Below are 23,599 nucleotides of genomic sequence, written 5' to 3'. Positions count from 1 at the left end.
TCATATTGCATTCATCGCTGGTAATGATGATGAACATACGCCCTCGTTTAATTTTTCAGTAGCTTCAAATTAATTGCGTTGATTTCGACGTTTGAGCGAATCAGCCGGCTGAGCGTTTGGAGCGAATAGTAAGCAGACTATCTAGTAAGCTTAACATTTTGTAATACAGTCGATACCAGTATAAGTAGACGAAAACTACTGAGGACAGAATGTTTGACCTCGCCTGCACGTTCTAAAAATCGTAAGTCGTTCATTGCCCGACCGAATTTCATTCAAAGGCACTGGATGAGGAGATGCTTATAAGCTCTGCTAGTGGTGGTGTTTCGATGTAAATGTACCTAAGAGAATCTACTTTTCACATCGCATTTGTCATTTTAATTTTGTGCACCCTGTCGGGATCGTTGTAGGATACCTTATTTGTTTCTGCCTAAAGGATTATTAGTTAATCGGATGTGTGACAAAAGTTTCACAGATCGTCGTGAAATTTTTTTCCAAGGCAAGCGCGGGAACCAACTTCCGACCAACATGTTAATATCTCTCAAAAAACCCATCGCCACTTTACATTCTTTTATTCCGAAAATCTGTTTAAAGGCAAAGTGTTACGTGACTACATGCGCGAAGACATCTACCAGGGTGTGGGAATTGACTATCGTAGAAAAGTAAGTGCGAGTGTCGGTGCAAATGAATTTCTGCTTCAGGTTACCGTAGAACACAAGGGGCAAGTAAAATGAAACGGCGAATCAAAACAGATTACGAACCGTAGGACAGACTAATCAGTTTTACTATATTGCAGAATAGCGAATGTACTTGAACGAACGCTAGTCATAAGTTGATAGAAAATTCTCAGGCAACCCAGGATAGTATTCAAATTGCTACTTGCGGTCTATTAAGCAGGTTAGAGCTCTTGTCAAGAAAGCACAAAAGATGCACGACGACCATCAGTGCAGGAATAGTGTCCTCCGAGGTAACATCCCGTGATACCTCGAACGCTGCACCAACCAAAACAAGCAGCGTGTCCACGGGAGCCAATTCAGCTAGAGAATATCGTACATTAGGCCATCAACTGTGATTCAGTTGAGTGGTGATGAGTGGTACTCACTTCAAGATAGCGGCTATTTGTATTACTTAGCTACTGAGGTAGTGCTTCCAGGTAGTCCATGTTCAACTCAACTTCTAAAACTGAGCTTGGCAAACACACCAACAATCGAATTCTTTAGTTTTAATCATACAGCGACAATCGTGAAAATAAAATGGGTGAACATGAAGAGCAGATCCTAAATTTCAATTATCTATTAGGCTGAAAGTGGATGGTTACTTGGAATAGAATGAGTGTTGACAACATTATAGTAGCGGGAATAATTGGTAATGCGTGTTCATCTGTTTTAGGATGTCAGACGGGATAAATCCGTGAAAGTATTGAAAGGCGATGAGAAAATTGCAGCCAATGGGAAGAAGTTGCCGGAAAGGTGAGTTTGCGCGGAAGGGGGTATTGATGATGCAGAATTTTGGGTTTACTAGTATTCTCGTAGTATTCTCGTAAGCAACTTGATACGTTATCTGTTGAAGTGAGGCCTTCTTCATAGGGAGTATGTCCGAACCCCAACTTGGAGGAATCCTGCCGATAGACCAGCCTGTTATGGGAGGGTCTCTCAGTGTAACATATACACTGTTCAGTGGGTAATCGAGGCGCACAAACCCTAAGGCCTATGGGCCTTTCAATCTCTCTCTCTGGCAGACACATATACGGTAGATTTTTAGTTCGAGTGACACTTCTGGCACCAAGCGAACAGGAACAATCTACGAGGTTCTTTCAGGTGTTGTTTTCATTTAGAATGGTTTTACATGAAATATCTTCCAAGAGGAATGGTGCTATCCATGGTTATTAGGTAATCGCAGTTGGCGAAGATATGACGAACCTTGTTCACCTGTTTCCCTAGCCATCGAGTGCGGATCCATTGCGGAAGGTCTTACAAGATTAGGCACACATGCGGCGTATGAATTTGATCGGGCGCCGAAGGTGTACCTGTTCACATCTTTTCAAAGCCAAAGCGAACGGCGTTTGGATCTTAAACTCTCTGGTAAAATCTCATGAAGACAATCTCAACAATTATTTCTATACATCTTGGTAAGCGTGTTTTTTGAACCAACATGTACGACACCACGTTGATCAAAGTCGTTTGTGCACTGGAGCATCATTTACTTGGGGATGGGGGTTAAGAATTGTATCGAAAATATTACACATAATGATTGCTTCTGTATCCATTCTTAAGATTCATTTGGTAATATTTCATTGCCACTGAGCTTCGCCGCAATGTGACTATTTATCTAGTACATAAGCGATCGGCAGATTTGGACGTATTTTCTAAGTCAAGGGATACCAAGATTTTACTGCTCCGGTGCACAGGTTCTGACACTAGACTGAATATGGAACTGGGGCCCACGCAAGCCCTTCCAGAATAGAATCATGCTTCCTGTTCTTGGGATAATGCATCCAGATACTGTTGGATAACCGACATTCCACTAAGTTGAGATTATCCTACACACCCTGCTTGCCTTCTTTGTCCTCCATGCATCGTTCTGCCTATTTTCCTTAATTCCGGTTTCATTTATGTTCCCATTCAGGCTGACCTTCTCTACGCGTATCAAATCCTGCGTAAAAACAACGTTCCAGCGTAGAATATGATTATCTTCGTCCACGACGATATCGCACACAATCCCGAGTAATTTTCGCTTATAAATTTTCCCATCCAATAACATCTATAATGTTTCAAACGCGGCTAGTTGTTTGACTTTAAAACGTCTCATTGTTGAGCCATAATTCTCGTAGATGTAATTCATTAATAATCTTTGGGTTTAGATGATTATGTATTTGCGTGCGTCACGTGAGATGTGTAATCAATTTTCTCTTCGTTCATGGCTTTTCATGACTGTAAACGCCACAGATCCCCGATACAATCAGCACAATCGAGGGATTGGAGCGAATATTAAACAGACAATCTTGTAAGCATAACATTTTGTATTACGCTCAATTGCCAGTAAAAGTGGAACAAAACTACTGAAGATAGAGAATGTTTGATCCCGCCTGCAGGTCCTAAAAATCGTAAGTCGTTCGATCGAATTTCATTTGAGGGCACTGGATGAGGAGATGCTCATAGACTCTGCTGCTTGTGGTGTTTCAACGTAAATTTACCTAAGACAATTACATTTTCACACCACATTTGTCATTTTGTTTGTTGTGCACCATATCGGGATCATTGTAAGATACTTTACTTATTTCTGCCTAAAGGATTTTTAGTAAATCGAATGTGTGAAGGAAGCTTCACAAATCGTCGTGAATATTTATTCGAAGACAAGTGTGGAACCAACTTCCAACACAATTTATTAGCCTTTCGTATTTTTCTTTCCGATCTTCGTGTTAGTATCCCTCAAAAACCCACCGCCAGTTTACATTCTTCTATTCCAGAAATCCGTTTAAAGGCAAAGTGTTCCAGGACCACATGCACGAAGATAGCTATCAAATTAACTATCGTTGAAAAGTAAGTGCGAGTGTCGTAGGTAATCGCAGTTGGCGAAGATATGACGAACCTTGTTCACCTGTTTCCCTAGCCATCGAGTGCGGATCCATTGCGGATGGTCTTACAAGATTAGGCACACATGCGGCGTATGAATTTGATCGGGCGCCGAAGGTGTACCTGTTCACATCTTTTCAAAGCCAAAGCGAACGGCGTTTGGATCTTAAACTCTCTGGTAAAATCTCATGAAGACAATCTCAACAAGTATTTCTATACATCTTGGTAAGCGTGTTTTTTGAACCAACATGTACGACGCCACGTTTATCTAAGTCCTTAGTGCACTGGAGCATCATTTACTCGGGGTTGGAGGTTAGGAATTGTATTGAAAATATTACACATAATGAGTTCGTCTTTATCCATTCTTAAGATTCGTTAGGTAATATTTTATTGCCACTGAGCTTCGCCGCAATGTGACTATTTATCTAGTACATAAGCGACCGGCAGATTTGGACGTATTTTCTAAGTCAAGGGATACCAAGATTGTACTGCTCCGGTGCACAGGTTCTGACACTAGACTGAATATGGAACTGGGGCCCAAGCAAGCCCTTCCAGAATAGAATCATGCTTCCTGTTCTTGGGATAATGCATCCAGATACTGTTGGGATAACCGATACTCCACTAAGTTGATATTATCCTACACACCCGGCTTGCCTACTTTGTCCTCCATGCATCGTTCTGCCTATTTTCCTTAATTCCGGTTTCATTTATGTTCCCATTCAGGCTGACCTTCTCTACGCGTATCAAATCCTGCGTAAAAACAACGTTCCAGCGTAGAATATGATTATCTTCGTCCACGACGATATCGCACACAATCCCGAGTAATTTTCGCTTATAAATTTTCCCATCCAATAACATCTATAATGTTTCAAACGCGGCTAGTTGTTTGACTTTAAAACGTCTCATTGTTGAGCCATAATTCTCGTAGATGTAATTCATTAATAATCTTTGGGTTTAGATGATTATGTATTTGCGTGCGTCACGTGAGATGTGTAATCAATTTTCTCTTCGTTCATGGCTTTTCATGACTGTAAACGCCACAGATCCCCGACACAATCAGCACAATCGAGGGCTCGGAGCGAATATTAAACAGACAATCTTGTAAGCATAACATTTTGTATTACGCTCAATTGCCAGTAAAAGTGGAACAAAACTACTGAAGATAGAGAATGTTTGATCCCGCCTGCAGGTCCTAAAAATCGTAAGTCGTTCGATCGAATTTCATTTGAGGGCACTGGATGAGGAGATGCTCATAGACTCTGCTGCTTGTGGTGTTTCAACGTAAATTTACCTAAGACAATTACATTTTCACACCACATTTGTCATTTTGTTTGTTGTGCACCATATCGGGATCATTGCAAGATACTTTACTTATTTCTGCCTAAAGGATTTTTAGTAAATCGAATGTGTGAAGGAAGCTTCACAAATCGTCGTGAATATTTATTCGAAGACAAGTAACCAACCAACTTCCAACACAATTTATTAGCCTTTCGTATTTTTCTTTCCGATCTTCGTGTTAGTATCCCTCAAAAACCCACCGCCAGTTTACATTCTTCTATTCCAGAAATCCGTTTAAAGGCAAAGTGTTCCAGGACCACATGCACGAAGATAGCTATCAAATTAACTATCGTTGAAAAGTAAGTGCGAGTGTCGATGCAAATAAATTTCTGCATGAGCTTACCGTGGAGCACACTGTGTATCAAAACAGAATACAAACCTTAGGGTAGACTAATCAGATTTACTATATTGCAGAATGGTAAATGTTCGTGAACGAACACTAGTCATACGGTCATAGAGAACTCTCAGGCAGTCCATGAAAGTTTTCAACATTCTGCTTTCGGCCTATCAAGTAGGCTAACGTCCTTGTCAATAAAAACATGAAACGTGCACTAATAGTGTTCTCCAAAGGAATATCCTGTCACATCTCGAACGCTGCACCAACCGAACCAAGCAGCGGGTTCAGGAGAGCAAATTCAGCTGGAGAATATCGTAAATTAAACCATCAACTGTGATTGAGTTGAGCGCTGATGAATGATGCTCACTTCAAGATGGCGGATAATTGAATTCTTTTGCCGCTGAGGTAATGTTTCCAGGCAGTCAGTCTTCAACTGAACTGCTAATACTAGGCAAACAGACCAACAATCGAATTCTTCAGTTCTCATCATACAGCGACCATCGTGGAATTAATGAGTCAAGACGGTGAGCAGATCCTAGATTGCAATTATCTATTAGGCTGAAAGTGGATGGTTACTGGGAATAGATTCAGCGTGGAAAACATTATTGTCGCGGGAATCATTAGTCATGCGTGTTCATCTGTTTTAGGACATCAGGCGGGATAACTTCCTGAAAGTATTAAAAGGCGATGGGAAACTTGCAGCCAAAAAGAAGAAGGTGCTGAAAAGGTGAGTTTGCGTGAAAGCGCATATTGTTGATGCACTTGCAGATCAAAACTAGAATTCTAGTTTTCCAGGACAGAATTTTAGGTTTGACGAATTGCGTGTTTGGTATTCTCATAAGCAACTTGATACATTATCTTTTGAAGTGAAGTTCTTCGAAGTCAGCCAAAATATGAACCTCACTTTGAGTGAAATATGTTTATTTCGATTTCAGACTGTGCTATTAGTCTATCATAGGCATAGATCAGGTATACAGCGATTGGATTTGCAAATTCGACTCAATCCGTAATCACCGACTTTTTGTGCGCATTTCCTGAGTAACCGATGCTTTCTTCGGGGGACCCATGATGGATGATTAAAATTATATTCCCAGCACCCGCACGTCCATTTCAGTTATATGGGTTTAAGAACGCTGATTAATAAACCTTCTTCAAGAGCTTCATTCAACATACTATCCGGAAATTTTGTACCTTGTGTTCTGTTTGGTCACCATACCAAAGCAGCAGTCTAGTAGCTGTTCATATAGGCCTTACTCTGAGGTTTCGCCTGTCCTGACAATAGCTTGAAGTGAGGAATTCCCGCATTCACCCCACCGAAGCACTGCTTGAAATACACACATTCATGAACTCATCCGCCAAGTAATAATGGGTCAGTAGCACTATATAGTGATTGTCGTCTAGAGTATGGAGTTTTCACTGCCTGTCACGGACATTATTTCCTGTTGTAGCAAGCTAGTTTTCTGTATCCAACCATTTTCATACAGAATATTCTGTTCGTCATATTCAAAAACATTTTCATTATTTGCCATATTGCGAGTCTAACAGTTTGTATTTGGGAACTTGGTTGATGTTGTAGAAAGATTTATTAAAAGTGAGCTCGACGTTTTTTATTCTCTTCCATTTCGGATCAATCTGCTATATTTTTCTGCCTCAAACCGGTTTCTTTACGGATCTAGTGCATAACTAACAGGCAAAGTGAATAAAAGCCTTTCTAATCCTTAGCTAACCAATGCATGTAATTTGTTGAGATAGTGAAAATAATAGTCTCGAACGTGATAGACTCCCCGGCTTATTAAAAGCGGTTTTATCAGGGCAAGAGCATTTAGCCAAGTGGACCCTAAAAATAAGGCGACAACCCAAAATAATTTCAGGACAAATTGAGCGATATGAAGTTCTGAAACCTGATTGAGAGCCTATTCAATGTGAGAAAGGCGGCCGCAACAAAATAACTCAGTAACCGGTCAATCGAACCACTACAAAATGTTCAGAATCTACTGAAAGATCCTATCAAATTAAGGGAATGCAAAACACAACGCAGTGCACATCGAAATGGACCAATTGAACCCCGCAAACTTTATGCTTCTGTCAACCAGTCACAGCCGCATAATACCAGACTGGTTTTGAGGAACTGTCGAATAATACATTTACTCATGCTGTCCCTTCGGCTGATGATGATACATTTGGAAGGTGATCATGGGGAACAGAAAATTGATGGGTGCACTCTTGATCAACGAAAAGCAATCAGCACATTTCCAGATCAGTTTCATATAAAAACATATGGCCTCTTGGATATCCCGGTTGAAAATGTAGGGTCGGCTCTCGTTTGTTAAAATATATCCCTCAGTAGTGTAGATATCTTCGTGCACAGACATAATCATGCTAGTAAGAGGATGATTTCGAAATAGCTGAGCGTAACCGTTCCAATGGCACGATGATAAAACTAACTGAAGTATAATGCCGCCGACAATCACCATTATGCATTCAAAACCATAGGAGCTACCGTACCACGTGATGCAACAGTAAATCAACGAACGTCCAAAAATTGATTTTTCATTCCCGCATTCATGTGGCCTTCCAAGAAGCAGAACAGTCAAGGTAATTTGACTAACCGATTATATCCAGTAGCGTGGACAAATCTATATTCTGACCGGTGTTTTCGCTGTGCTGATAATTCTGCGGTTTTTTGTTGTGCATTGGTTGCGCTACCCAATAATCTCCTCTTCAAGACCAACATAATCTTTCTGCCTACCTACAGTGGTCCTGATGACAGCGTGTTCATCTTCTATTCTGGGCATGGTGGGGCTTTCAGTCTTACCTTGGTGGCGGAAGAAGTAAGTTTAGTAAATGTTGGTAACCATTATAGTCTTTCAAGCTACGAGGTTCGAACTTCTATCTCAAAAGTGATATCCCCAGCAATTCAAGTTTAGTAGGCTTCGTCTAGTTGCTTCAAATGTTAGCGTCAATATTTCGTTTCACTAGGATTAAGTCGCACATGATTTCGCAGTAAATCAATTTGGACTTCTGAGCGATTGTAGTTAACATAAACAAAATAGCTGATCGTATATAGTCACTCATGATGAACTCGTCAGCAAAAGTCTTTCTGACAAAAAAAATACTCCATTCTACATTTAGGGGAACTGTGCGAATCACTGGTAGTACAAAGGTGTTTTCGCATTTCTGTATGGGAAACCACTGTTTGTGGAAAACCCGGGAAGCAATGTACAGTGGTTCCATCCTTATTGCGATTCATCAACGGTTCGCTTATTTGTTGAAATAATAAACCATTCGGCCACGGGCAGCTAAATGACAGCCTGATTTGTCCGCAATTGATCAAAAAACGACGTCAATCATTCTTCAATCAAGGGATCCACACCACTGACGACTAACTCCTCGAGTGGCAACATCGCAAATGAAAAAAATATCCGTCGTTTTATTCAGTGTTCCTTTTGAACTACTTACAGTCTCTTTGTAGTGCGATCACGATTGAAATTTTTCAGTTCAGTGGAAATCGCTCTGAAGTTCGTGAATTTTGATTAGGGCTCATTCAGTTCTTTCAAGTGGTAGACTGCGTCAGCCAATACGTTTTTGGTTCAGTTCAGTTCAGTTCAGTTCAGTTCAGTTCAGTTCAGTTCAGTTCAGTTCAGTTCAGTTCAGTTCAGTTCAGTTCAGTTCAGTTCAGTTCAGTTCTCAGTTCAGTTCAGTTCAGTTTAGTTCAGATGAGTTCAGTTAAGTTCAGATTTCGGCTCGTCTGGGGAGCCTCGTTGACGTTCCTGGAAATGATGAACCCACTGAGTGAAAGTGACGTAGGTCAGTGTTGATGAGGAGGTTCCTTGTTTGCGAATGATGTGTGAGTTAAGCGCTGCTATGGAATAAAGTGAAGCAAGATTTGACCAGCAAATGTGGCTAAATTGGTGTTCAAAACGCAGAATTTTTATGCATATTTACCGACAAATTTGCGCTCATCCAACAGAATACTGGAATCATCGGTGCGGTATAACAGTAGACGGACAAGCTTAGTATTATACCCATAACTAATTAAATCGGATCGGTTAATATGAATCCCTCCGTTTCAATTTCACTGTGAGTCGTGGTTCCAATGTTTTGGCAGCCACTTTCAAAGTTCTGTTGACTCAATCTTTGGTTATTCTCCATACGCCGGTAAAATACCCACCCTTTTAATCAACGAGAGCAGCCATTGTTACAGAAATCCGTTCGATTCTAGCTGTAAGAAGTTCGCTTAAAAGGTCACGGATCCCCGCTGTTTGCGCAGTTGTGCTTACTAGGGTACGGCCCTCTGAACTGACGGTACTGTGCTCTTCTACACGTTTTCGTAGACGAGTAATTCTGCGTGTAATTTCAGTATATAAAATTGATCAAGGACAAACACGCAGCAACACACTTCATTAACGCAACATTTGTCCGAAAAGCACATCATATGACTATTGATTCCAGAAATCGTTCAATATCTCCAATAACGGCATCGCTGCGTCGTTGCTTCTCTCCGCTTATGAAGCTTTTGCTATGTGGTGTAACATTTGCATTTTTCAAACTAGCAAAGTTTTGTTAATGGAACTTGCTTTTGGTCAGCTACTATCCATTCTGCCCATCCGGAACAATCGATCGCATAAATGGCTGAACTAATCATCAGTGAATCACATGTTGTCTTCGTACACAGTTTATTCTCACTTGAGTGTTCACCGGAAAATCCTTGAATCTCCAAACACGCCCGACTTAAGAATATACTTCAACGACAAACTTGCTGTCCACTATTTTCACATAACTCTAAGTGGGAACCTCAGAGAATCATAGGTAGTATTTTCTTGGTGTTGGCTTTTGTGGAAACAAAAAGCCCTTCTGTACAGAGAAAGTTCAATAAAAAGCACATATATTCAACAAGTTCGTCTGGTTTATTACAATATGTTCTAATGGCGGTGGATGGTTAACCGAAAAATAACGTAAACAGTTACCTGTATGAATAACTAACTTGCATAACTTCAGTGGACTATCAACAAGCCAAATCCGTAAAAGTTGTTCTCAAGTAGAACACGAGGCTGACGGAAAATCTGGAACGGTGACTGCCTGATGAGTCCAAAGAAGGGCACAACCGGACATATTTTGTTACCTGGAGTTTACAGATTTTCGCTCATCTGCTACTTAACTGAAACATTTCACATGGATTCTACTAGCATCAGGCGAGCATATATCAAACGCTTCGAACTGTTCCGAATTCAGATATAGAGTTACTCACCAAAAATCACTGACGCACCATCCTCTTGACATTCGTTGTGCCTCACAGAATATATTCCTCCCTGATTAGCATAATGAGCACTTTCCCCAAAATGCAGAATTATGTTGGTAAACGTTAGGATCCATCCTGTGTAAACGCACTTTCCTGCTCGTTTGATAGAATTCTTAGTGATTTTTACAAACCTGTGCCCGACACTTGGGAAGCTCAGTCATTCCTGTGCGTTGAGAACCTTCAGTTTTCCTTGTTGAGATCCCGCTTTCTATCCGTATTCAGATCTTCGAGGTGGCCAAGCACACAACCCAAATAATGGCGCTATGCAAAGCCGGATACATGGCTGAAACTCTCATTGATTCTGTCTACAATGTCTGTTCCTAACGGAAACGCGTCGCGTTTTGTGAGTTTGCCAAAATAAAATGAATTGCTGCTGGTCACTATCGTGCTTTGCCATCGTTAAGAAACATGGGTTGTGTTTCCCCATCAAGTTAGCCATCCAGAAAACGTTCGGTAAAAAACCAAAAGCATTCAGGCAAAATCGTCCGCATTCCTAGACCTTGTTAATTCATCAAGACGCCTTCGCAAATCTGACGCATTATTACGTGATAATTTCACAGGACGACCAGAAACAAGCTAGGTGGCCGACCCAGGTGGAACAGTGTTTGTGTCGTCTGTCGACTGAAACGCACTGCTCAAATTTTAATGTTTTATGTTTCAGTGGTTTAAAACTTATTTGATGTGGTTTGGTAGGTGTCAATTGGTCTAACAATCAGATTGGTAAAGAATCTTTTGGAATTATCTGTTTTGGCGGTTGACATTTTACGACTTGGTCCACATGATGTTGTTGTATCATATTCACCAACTGGCTGATGTTCATGCGCCTGGTGCGGGAGGGACCGACACCAGGCAGTAAGAATCTCGTCCGGAATCATTATCCATTTAACCGGAAGAAGATTTGGATACAACCGACGCGAAGTACCGCACAGAAATCGGTACAACGGAGAGACCGATCACCAGGGAATGAAGAATAGATACTTAGCAACTGACCAGTAAAACGCCGTGCGACACAAAGGATCGATTGACCACACGGTTGGTGCACAACACAATCTGTATGACTTTTGATGAAATGACCTGCTACTCATAAGAATGCGGAAAAAGCTTCAGCAACTCATTAGAAATTTCACCTTTTTGGGTTACATTAGATAAGCGTAGAATATGATGCTCAATTGAAACAAGGTTGATAGGAAACCGCAGATGAATCAACGCCACAAAGCAGATGCGGTGTGCCAGCTGGTTCACACGCCCCACAGATATCCATCTTGGGGCTAGCGTACCAAATTCATTCCGTACTGGACTGTCATTCCGCGTTTTAATAGAGCTGTCAACCCACAGACTGCGATGGAATGAAATGTTTTGTACAGTATACAAAAAATCCTACACTTCTGCTGGGTGGAGGCAGACCACTACATAACCCCAGCACGGAATTCGACGTAATTCGCTAAATGGTAAGGAATGAAGGAATTCGCAATAAGCAAGCCGAGAATCCTGGAATTCCCGTTTGCTGAAATTTTCGTGTTGTGACTTTATATGATCGGCAGTTGCACCATTTCCTTTTGTCGTAAGGAATGTTTTTCATCCGCGCAATCAAAAGCATCAGATGCTGCCATCCAGCCAACATCACAACTGAAACGGCAATCCGAAAACTTCGGTTTCACAGAATGTAAAGATTGATTAAAGCAGGCTTTCGCCACCAACTGGTTGAACACTTCAACTATACCTCGTTTTTATGTAAATGTCGGAGTGAAATAAATGGAATGATACCGTTATATCAAACGGATTTCGCCACCCATATGTCAGGCGCCAGGAGGAACTCACCGACAAGTGAACACAATAGATTTATCCCAAACAAGCGTTTGCGTGCGATTGCAAGAGTTGCAACGGCCTCGCGCTGTTTGTAGGTCCCTTTCTGGCAATACGATCGGCCCACTGGCGGCGTTCAGTGAACACCAGAAACATCGATCGCGTTTCTGTGAGATGTCTGAGAGCTAATCATATACGGTTGTGATTTTGTGGCGTACATGAGGACTCAATGGACTGAGTTGTTTGAATGATATACTGGCCTGGATGTTATCTGGATTTCCTATTTGGACTACGGTGGAGATTCAGGTTCTCACTGGGTTCAGATAATCCTTGGGTTAGCTTCAGGAATCGGACTTTCCTGATACAAATACTCTCATTCGCACAACAACCAAGTTTTAACGGGTGATTCCACTGAATTCGAAAAAAAATTTCTCGTGTATATTGGGCTCTACAAAGTGGGTTGTAACTTACACAGTATCTCGGAATTCAGTTCAATGACGAGTTACTTCATTCCTCACGGTGCGCAAACTACTCGTGGTCTCAGTTGTGTCCCAGGGATAAATCACCTAAGCGTTGCTGCGCCCGAGGTTGTCTGGAATACCGTATGCAGGAGTATGATTTTTGACTCAATCGAAATTCCCCGAACGAGGTAAATATGAATTGGCATTTTGTTTCCTTAGACTGCAGGCTAACTATCGTAAATGATGTCTTTCGCTTCCCACAATACAAGACATAAGATTGAGCAACTCGCAAGGAACTTAACATGTCATGCTTTGCCCCGACAGGTCGTGCTAATAAAACGACAGTAGCGAATAACGCCCCAAGGTCCAACCCCCCACCCTGCCAAGGTTTTCGATTTACAACCGAAACCATGGAACAACTATCAGATGCCTCTTATTGGTGTGAGAGATTGTCTCTAGAGAGCTCGAGATAGCTCGGTGTTTAAGGCACGAACATATTGCCGGGGGTTTCGCACTTCGAGCCCAACCCTGGCATTTCGGCTGCCCCTGTTTTGAATTATGGAGTATCGCAACCCTCGTGCTTTTTGTGTGGCGCAGTACAACACCCATATGATTGATTTACAATAATTATTTTTATTACACGTGAATGCTCTTAGTTATGATGTATTGCGCAAATGATATGCCAGGTGATCTTTACGAGGATGAAAGAATTATCTAGGTTGGGACCATCAGCGCTGGTCTGATTGAATCCTACCAACGAGGTGATCTTTACGAGGATGAAAGAATTATTCTAGATAGGACCATCAGCGCTGGTCTGATTGAATGCCTACCAACGCTAACAAATTTTGAAGCCATAGAATTATAAAACTGATGATGGGAGAGTAAACTCGTCATCCGTCATTAGGAGTTGTGGATGTTTGTATCACTTTCGACCAGAAACACATAAATGCATCGGCAAAGAGCAGGGACAAATTGGCGACCAAGCAGAATCTTGGGGACAACTGCAATGATCACATCGTGCGAAAAGTGAGAATTTGACGGCTTACAGAGCCGCTCCCGGTCGATGAAGTCAGGATGAAAATACACTTGTGGCTTCATGCTCAGAGCACCGTGCAACAGAAATTCTTCAGGACATCAAGAGGCACCACTACGGCCCAGGACGAATGACCACACCTCTGGTATGAATTCGTGTAATCAAGAAGAGATGAACAAACTGAGCACATGAGGCCTGATTGGAGGACGCACATTTGGGGAACCAGTTTGGTAGAATATCATTCGTACCAGGAGGCGTTTAGCGAAAGTGGTATAAAATATGTTGGAGTTGCATAGAAAAGCGGGACGGGAGAAATGTTGGAACTTTTGTATAAAGAACCGTGATGCCTGCTTCAAGGGTTCAAAAGTCGGCACAAAAGTAACAAGAGCTTGTCGTTATCTCATCAATGAAGGGTGTGAGTTATAGGTTCCTCACTTATACCCATATAACCAGACGAACTTGTAATCCAAAATACAGCACAGCGTAACAAGTAGCACGTGCGCATTCCTATTGGCGTATGTGTACGGTATCTGGAATAATGAATTCAATGCGCCCAGGCAACAGGACCGTGCAGCAGGAGCATCCTATTAGCCCAGATATAGAGCAGACAAACCTGGGACCATATTCGTTCAATAGTGCATATTATATGGTTGATATAAAGTGGAAAACGTTATTGACATTGTTCATCTGGGCCTTGGATTATGTGATGGTGCCTTCAGAAAAACCAAATGGCATCCCTTTGAATAAGTATAGGATATTCTCAAACGTGAGGACCGCATTCTCCCGGGGGCATTAGAAAAGAAAGTCCAGTGCCGTGAAATATCGCTAGAGCTTGAGGAATAAAAAATCTCAACAACGGAAGGGACAGCTACAGCCAGATGTACGGTCCGTTCATTCAAACACAACCTGTATGTCGGTGACACTGATGGGGTAAAAATTGGGCCACGTGCGGTTGGTTCACTACCCGAAGATCTGGCAACGATAAACAATTGTGCTGTTCCCATTTCCAAGAAGACTTGAGGGAAGATCCCCTAATGCACAGCATACCACATTCCGTTTGTCAATAATTTAAACAGGATTGCTGCTCTACTGTACGACATGCTCGGGCAAAGTCGAGTATCTGAATGAATCAAGGCAGCACATGAGGATTTCGAACGTGTCAAAGCGTGGATGATGGATTAGAAAACGACCCTTGAACTGCCCATGGTCGAACAGTTGTTTGCGGTTGCAGAGAACGCTAGTGATTATTGCATCGGCACAGTCTTAAAGCAGAAGAATGAAGTTACTGAATAAGGCAGTCTTTTCTTGACTAACGCTGAGCACAAGTATTCGGTGAGTGAGAAAATAGGTTGGGCGATTGTTTGGGCCATGGATAAGTTGTCACCATACCTGCTTGGACAAAGTTCGCATATCAAAACCGATCCCAAGGCCCCAGCATTAGATGGAAGAAGTGTTGACACCTGAGAGGAAAACAAGTAATTGGAACCGTTCTATAGTTAATCCGATCGGTTAAGTCAGGCTGAATATGGCATAATTTCTTCGAACGCCACCGATCCTGATGTTGTACTGCCCATGATACTAGGCGTCTTGAGACGGAAGCTGATTGTCAAGCGCCACGTGATGACATACGCAGAGGTTAGACCAAGACACACAAGTCACTGTTGGTAGTGTGAGGATATTTGGGATTTTTGCGGAGAGAGACTCTCCGGAGTTTCGTGAGATGCGCACTGCTGATGATTCCCAATAAGGACGAAACAGCTGTACAGTGCTTCTCGGCTTTACAGCATAGATTGGCTTCACTTACAGGACGAAATCTCCACAGAAGCACACAAGTCACTTCGGCGGAGGGCCCAGTTACCCAAGATGAGTGGTAAGATGGATTATGTGGTGTCCTGCAAGTGGTGCCAACTAATGCAAGGTGATAAGACGGGGTTAGGAGGGATTAGGTGGTGTCCTGCAAGTGGTGCCAACTAATGCAAGGTGATAAGACGGGGTCAACCCATCCCGTGGAACCGACTGCTGTCTCAGAACTCGCGTATATCTGAAATGTTGAAATCGTCGTCTGCGCTTCCGTGGCGACCGGTGGAAATCCGTGTCAAATCAACGAACAGTCATCATCAGCGGATTGGGTACGCGTCACATCCTGGCCAAACATGGGATGCCGAAAATGTTCCCAACCGCTCAGGCCTTGCATTGAAAGCAAAGAGCTCGAGGGTTGACGGATATACACTCATTTGCAAACTAATTTGGTTTTTAGCGGGATACCGTAAAACCAGCTAAATCTCTTGTTTCTGATGTTTCCAAGCAACTAAATATGCTTCACCAGGCTGCCCCATTTTTCGGTGGCTACGATATTCGAGATATATTGTGATACGTGTATATTTGTGATGCGCTGTTCATAAGGTTGCTGGAAATTCGTCGACAGCCCACGGCCGGTTCCGCTGTTCCTGGGGATAATCAGGTAGGCGCACTCCCCGATTAGGAGGTGGCAGGCGGTCAAAGGAGGCGATTGGTTTCAAAGATGTTACCGGCACATCGTGCTTCCATAAAACCAACCAAACGGCCATGGTGATCCATGGTCGGCATCCGCGTCGTCTGGTTGATTGGAAAATTGGGTTACGGCGGGTATCACTTGATTTCAATTGTATGATAGTCTGTGAATATCCAGAGAAGTTAGAGAAGCCGCGTTCAGAAAGAAGACGGATAATAGTTTCCATAAAAACAAGCTCCTGTCTGGTTGTCCGCAAAATTCAAATTAATGTTTTCTGATAAATGCCTTCGCGGCGCAAGGCTTCCTTACATTCACTGGTATATAGTTTACGAACTGGCTAGTTCAGAGATTCCGTATACGTTTCGCTGGATACTAACACGTAGAAGGTTGAATCACTCTGAATTCAAGGATCCAGGTTTTTATTGCCTCAAACAAGTTCATGTCAATCCTCCAGCTAACGAAATTACTTTTGATGTATCACCGGGAAATATCTGGACTCTGGGAGAGTGCGTGCTGACATTCCTTCTGGAAGTCACACTACATACAATTTTTCTCAAAATCCTTTAACTGCTCACCACCGGTCTCGTCATTCTTCTCTATCGGTCCCCATTTTCCATCTTAACCAATATTCTATTAAAACCGAACTTGGGCAGATTTTGAGAGCTTCGCTCACTTGGACATGAATTCTGTTTTGAAATGGAGACTCAGATATGTCCAGTTTAATTGCCTGTTTGTAATGGTAGGCTTCAACTGAATGTGATGTACAACCCTGCTCAGTATTTCAGTTGCTCCGATAATCGATTTACGCAATACACTGTTGCTTAGGCATTATACGTTAATGGTGAAGTTGCTGAAAACGCTTGGACAGCCCACGACAGGTTTCGCCCTTCTTGGAGCTCCAATCAAAACCGTGTGCAGGTGAGACTGGTTGTCAAAATATTCTTACTCCCAGATATGCCTAGGAAAATTGCAGCCGTGATTGATCTTTTCGGAATACCGACCTTTGTCGGTTGACTTGGTGGTCGAATCAAAATAGTCTGACAAATTGTATATGTGGTGAGAGCCAATCACACTCCTGATGCGCCGGTCGGGTCCCAACTTTCAACTGCTGAACGCACCTATTGGACCGTCACGGGTCCGTTACGAAGCTACCTGGATTTTCGTGAGATGCACACAGCTGATGAATAACGTAAGGGCGAAATGACCTCGCGGAACTTCCGAGCTTTTTGGCATAAAATGCTGTCACACCAATGTAGGGGATTAACGAACTCAACCCGATTGGAATTTATTTGAAGCTCCTCTAATTAGCCAAAGTAAGATTTAGAAAACCACAGTAAACGACAAGAGCCATTCTTCACACTCAACGCTGACCTGATGTGACGATATGGATGATGCTCACTGATGGGTGCCCCGCCTATCTTATAACGTAGCCAATTTGACGACCAACTCACTTGGCCGGATGAAGCTTCCATGTCAATAGCGAAAAGTAGCCCAAATAAAATCCACCGATTGTGTACCAACAGCTTCTGAAACGTATAATATCTCGCCAGTATTGGAATGTGTTCACGTTCATGCTGTTTCATACCATCTCAGCGTGGAACGCAGTGCCTTCTGAGAAGTAGACAAATGATTACATCATCAATTGATTGGGTCTTGTTTTGAAAAATGACTTTTACGCGGTGTTGTTCACTGGTACCATATATATGGACTTTGTTTGGAATATGACATCTCACCAAATAAACCTTGTCCATAGTCACAAATGTTCGCAATTCACGTCACCACCGAATTATATCAAGTCGCCGAACTTTGTCTACCGTTTCCCTGCCGAACCACTGTATAATGTATGGGGCAGGTGACAAAGGATGACGTCAATTGGTACGAAGCTCACGTTAATTTAAGCGGAGTCTGATGTACGAAAAACAGTGTGGTTTCCCAAGTAAGCTTGTGTTGCTTTGTTGCAACGTGATGGTTTCAAAAAATAACTGCCCCAAAAGCGATAACCGGAGCGCCGATAACTAACCAATGCCACATGGAAAACATTAGCACATGCAAGGCTTTGCGATAACTTAACTCGCCTCAGTCACCGATGCAGTTGCGGAAATTTTTGAAAACTAGATGACCTACGTAACAGAATACCCAAATTGATCCACCTTTTTGGCTACTCCAGCAGTGTAAGTAGTTTACAATTAGCGTGATTATTTTTAAAAAAGTGGCGGAAGGTGTAATCTAACGTATGGTTTGAACTGCTAAACCTTTGGAATTGGCTGTTTTTTATTCATACAATTTGTTGATAGAAACATCTTTCCTATGGCCAATCCTCTGAACGTATGCTGATGATTTTTGGATGTTGTGACGGTCAAAATAGTTCTCACATCGGAGGGACTTTAAAAAATCGAATTCATCTTCTACTTTTCAATACAGAGGTAGCAAAATAAGAACGGTTCCATTTGGTTATCGTATTGCCGTGAGAAATAAACTACTTACAAACAGTGGTGGCAAATTTGTGATGGCCCAGTCTGACTGCTACGGAACTGGATGATCACACAGGCTGGCTAGCGGTGAACATAAATTGAATTGCTTCAGCTAAATACTTAAAGGAGACCCAGTCCAGTGTTTTTAATCCTGAAAAATGGTTATGCTTCGTGGAAGTTCATTTTGGCTTAGGAGCTCAGAGTGAACCGGTGGTTAAGGCTCAAAATTACCGACCGTACTACGAATCCGGCCTCGGCTTCTCGACTAGTCCTGTCCAGGCTAAGGCCACCCAGCGATTGGCCAACGCTAGTGCTACCCTCGGGCAATATGGCGGCTGCATACTAAAACGGTGCTGCAGCTTAAGTATTGCCATGATTATTATTATATTCCCGATGTAAAAACTGCTTTTTTGTCACTTTGAATTTCGGCAGATTGTGTTCAACTGTAGTGCTGTGAGTGTCAGGCAGGTGAAGATATGTGAATTCCGCTGAGCAAATTGAAGCATTTTAAAGCGATCGGACAGAGCACACATGTCGATACAAGCACCTGTGAAATGCATTTTGTTTGACCGGCACAAGCAGTGAAGTATGTCGCGACGGTGCTAACTCGGGTGATTTTACAAGTTATTGCTGATCTCTCATTCAAGCCAGAATAAATCGATTCCAAAGATTTCAGTAGGTATTGACCTTCCGCGGTGATAATGCTTGCTATGCTAATGACAGCGGAATGCCTGTAAACTAAGTGTCAGGCTGAGCGCACTTAGCATTCTTTATTTCCTTGGGTCCTTGACTAGGTGTACCAAAGCGAACGAACGAACAAGCTATGAGTTTCGGCAGAAAGGATCTTATATTGATCATGAACATTTGGTTATTTGTTCATTTGTGGAACTGGGTTAAAAGTGCGAAATATGTTCGATTTAAATCCATCGAGTTAACACGGAAATAATGTTTAATTCTGTCCGATTGGTGTCAACAAATGATTGAGCACACCAGGGCAGGCCAGGTGACCAAAAAGTAAATAACCAAATGTGCTGGGGCTAAAATAGGAATTCCAACTTACGGCGCGTGCGGATTCCCAAAGACTCAACAATGCACGAACAGCTAGCTAGAATTTCTGGGGGCCGGTCAATACGTAACTCGGAGTGTCAGATATCCAGTGGGTACTTTAACCACAGTTCTGTGATAATTCCCAAGACCTAGTTCATACTCAACAGTATGGTGTATCGAATCAGGGGTTGTTATGTATGCCGAGCTTCTTATGAAGCCTTTAAAGAAAAATTTTTGTGCCCACCTCCTTAGTACGGATGCGAAAAATTTCACGGTTGTGTTTTAAATAGTCTGTTGCTTTTTATTAGAGGAAAACCTCCACTAGATCAGTTTGGGTGTCGTTCGTTAATTCGCCTACGGAACAACCAGCTGAATGTTGGACCAAGAATTGCTGATCAGTAATGCGATAAGCTCTCATCCTTCAATCACGAAAACCAACTGACATAGTCGCATATTGTTGACAGGCTCCTCGAGTGAGGACTTATCAAAAGAAAGTTTCAGTCAACTTATGAAACCATTCTTCCTCTGATATACTCATGGATTGCTGATGTAACGGTGATACTCAATTGGGGCGGGCATGATAGTAATATGTTCTCTACCTGTCAATTCGCTTGACAATGGAGATCTTTGCGGAATACGTGGACCCGCTTTGTACCATTTGCTTGGACTTGAGCAACTCTCAGTGAACATCCAGTGCAGTTCTACAAGGCGCGTTTAAGGGAAGATGCATGTTTAGTTTTTCTACTTAAGATGCATATGAGAGGTTTCCTTTCCTGTACAACAGTCTGTAACTGGTCGGTTTGCATTATGTAATAAATTACTTCGCAGGGAAGGCCTTCTTCATTTTAATTGGTGCGGTGACCAGGATAAGGATCAAGATTCCGTGGCCACAACCCTTTGAATGTGGGGACATTCGGACCTTCACGGAGACCTTGAGGAGATCGCGGATGCCGCCGTATTGGAGACCGACCGGAGTAAGTTGGCAACGCTGGAGATCTTCCTCTGTGGCTGTACGAAAGCGGCCCGAATGCCTCTAGACTTTGTTCTTGGAAGTTGGATTGGGCCGCCGCGAAAGAAGACATTGCATTGGAAATCGACACGTTGGCCAACTTTCTGGAGGCTATGAGGCGGTTCAACCCCGCCAGGATAATACCTGGATGTGACATGGCCGTTTTCTTCACCGACAGTCAGCAGTCGTTGGATCGCGCTCTGCCGGGCCCGTACGTTGTTTCGTGCAACTAGTCGCTTTCCGACCAGTTCGTCAAAGATCTTCAGCCGGCGCATGGTGCCCTACCAGAGTAGAAAAACTCGCGCAACATCTTGGAGCCCTGAAGACGGAATCGCGGGGCACGCTGGAACAAGCCGGTGCTTACTTTTGTGGCACGTCTGGCCACTGGAACAATCAGTGTCCCCGTAGTCGATCACCTGCAGCTAAAAAAATTTTGAGCGCTCTTCTTTTCCTGGGTGGGTTTCCGTTAGCGCCCGACACAGTTCCACCATACAGGCCATTATCGAAATATACGGGAAGAAGGAGTTATGTTTGATTGACTCAGGTGCGGGCGTATCGTTGAAGCGGAGAACGAACCAAGCTAAAATCAGCCCGTGTGCGCTAGCCGTGAGAGCAATGGGTAGATGTCGAATAAATATTCATGGATTGTCAACGCAGTCGATACGCCTACGCGACAAGTTCGTACACCATGCCTTCCTGATCGGCCCAGCTATAGAACGCACAATGTTGGGAGTAGAATTTCTCAAGGCCACAGATTCCGTGATTGCCTTAATTGAAGTAAAACTGCTGACAAGGTATGGTGCAATAAATCTTGGCCGTAATCTAAGCGCTGCCGTGAGTGAGTTGCGTGTCCGAAAGCTTCCATCTTGTAGCGTACCGTCAGTACGTTCCATGGTAAGGGTATATCCCGAACTGTTCACGGACGATGAGGAGCCGTTTTGCTTCTGCCCGTGGATTGAACACAAAATTACCCTGTCGTCAGAACGCTTTATACCTTACGCTCCTCCGCCCCTTGGCGCTGCATCTGCTGGGGGATGTCCATAAACAGATTGAAGAGGTGTTAAAGAAAGGCATAATGGAAGAAGCCAGTAGCGCGTACAACTCCCCGGTTGTGCTTGTATGGAAAGCGAACGGAAAATACAGGTGCTGCGTGGAATTCCGGCACATGGATGAATTGACCGTAAACCGGATTGTAGCTGTATATTCGAATGCGGAGATTTGCGATTCCTCCCAGCATTCCCGATATTTCGCTGTGTTTGACTTGCTCTCCGAATACTGGCAACTACCTAGCAAGGCGGAGGACCGAGAGAAAACGGCTTTTACGTTTTGGGCCGCCCAATATCAATTTTGACGAATGTCGTTTGGTTTGTCTGGGACATCATTCACATTTCGGCGCCAGGTGCTCCGTGTAACGTAGGGACTCCAGAATGTTGCCGTGTACGGAGACGACATCGCTATGTACAGCAATCTGGAACCAAAACACGCAGTTCATTTGAGGGCTGTATTGAAGCGGATAGGAGAGGCTGGTCTGCGGATAAATTAGGATAGGACGCGGCTCGCGCGACGTTCGATGTTACCACTTCGTCATAAATTTTGTCACGGTAAAGTTAGTCCACTGCCGAAAAATTGGCAGAGACCAAGTATTGTGCTGTTCTCAATTCAAAGCAGTCTTTAAGGTATTTTCATGGACGAGCAACATACTACAGCCGGAGGTTTAAGGACTTCAACGCGATCACTGCGCCTATGTACGACGTGCTCGGGCAAAACCGGAAATTCGACTGGACCGGAGAAGCAAATGAGGCTTTTAAGTGTGTCATAGCGCAAATGTAGGATCAACAAGTGACCCTCAAACTGCCCAGAGTTGGAGAGATGTTTACTGTTGCAACGGAGGCCAGTGATTGCGGGATCAGAGCAGTCCGGAAGCAGAGGAAAGGGGTTATCAAATATGCCAGTCGTATCTTGACTAACGCTGAACAGAAGTACTCCACCATTGAAAAGGAATGTTTAGCAATCTTCTGGGCCCTGGATAAGTGGAGGCCCTATATTCTTGGGCAAAGTTTACATATCGGAACTTATCACAACCCCTGGAGTGGATCAGGCTCAGATATCCTCTCGGGGAGCTCGCACACCTTGCGCTCCGGTTGCAAAAGTACGACTTCACAATCCAGCGCGTGCCAGGCAGGGAGAACCACTCGGCTGATGGGCTGTCAAGAGCAGATGCTGAAGATGTGGTCCCCAAGATCATGATGGGGGTCAATGATCTCATCGTCAAACTGGATGCTGCAAAGTTGGTGCAACTCCAACGACAGGATCTTTTGTTGCAAAATGTTGCAGCCGCTTTGTGAAATGGAAGGAACATTGATGTCGGAGAGGGAGACAAAGAACTCGAGACGGTCCAGAGTCACTTTGATCGGCTGAGGCTAAATGAAGCCGGCATAACTTCCTGGAACGCCACTTAGTGGGTTGCTTTTGTGATACCCCGCGTCATGGAACGGAGTCTTATCGGCGAATGCTTCGAGATGGCACATACAGGGTGCACCAAGACGTACGACTTACTTCGACAGAGGGCCTAATGACCCGGGATGAGAAGTGAGGCGATGGATTATGTGGTTTCTGTAAGCGTTGCCAACTAACGAAAGCGGAGTGGTAATGCAGCACATCGTGGACAACCTTGGGTGCCATGATCCTAACCGATTGGGACACAGCTTCGAAAGCGGAGAGTTTAGGAATAGTTTGCAGAA

At 43.3% G+C, this 23,599-nt stretch overlaps 1 protein-coding gene across 1 annotated transcript in view; it reads right to left on the bottom strand.

Annotated features, from left to right (window-relative positions):
* T265_11793 (hypothetical protein) overlaps positions 1-20,693 on the bottom strand; it is a gene marked incomplete at both ends in the record, with an annotated part of 29,635 nt that extends 8,942 nt beyond the window's left edge. Inside the window, one exon of the mRNA XM_009178555.1 lies at positions 20,671-20,693. Coding sequence (XP_009176819.1) covers positions 20,671-20,693 — 23 coding nt within the window. The remainder of the gene's footprint in view (positions 1-20,670) is intronic.
* Positions 20,694-23,599: the final 2,906 nt, after the last annotated feature.

The sequence above is a fragment of the Opisthorchis viverrini genome (genome assembly GCF_000715545.1).
Source record: "Opisthorchis viverrini unplaced genomic scaffold opera_v5_582, whole genome shotgun sequence".
In the NCBI taxonomy this organism is placed as follows: Eukaryota; Metazoa; Platyhelminthes; class Trematoda; order Opisthorchiida; family Opisthorchiidae; genus Opisthorchis; species Opisthorchis viverrini.
Note: the sequence above shows the minus strand (reverse complement) of the source record. Positions and strands in the feature narration are given on the sequence as shown.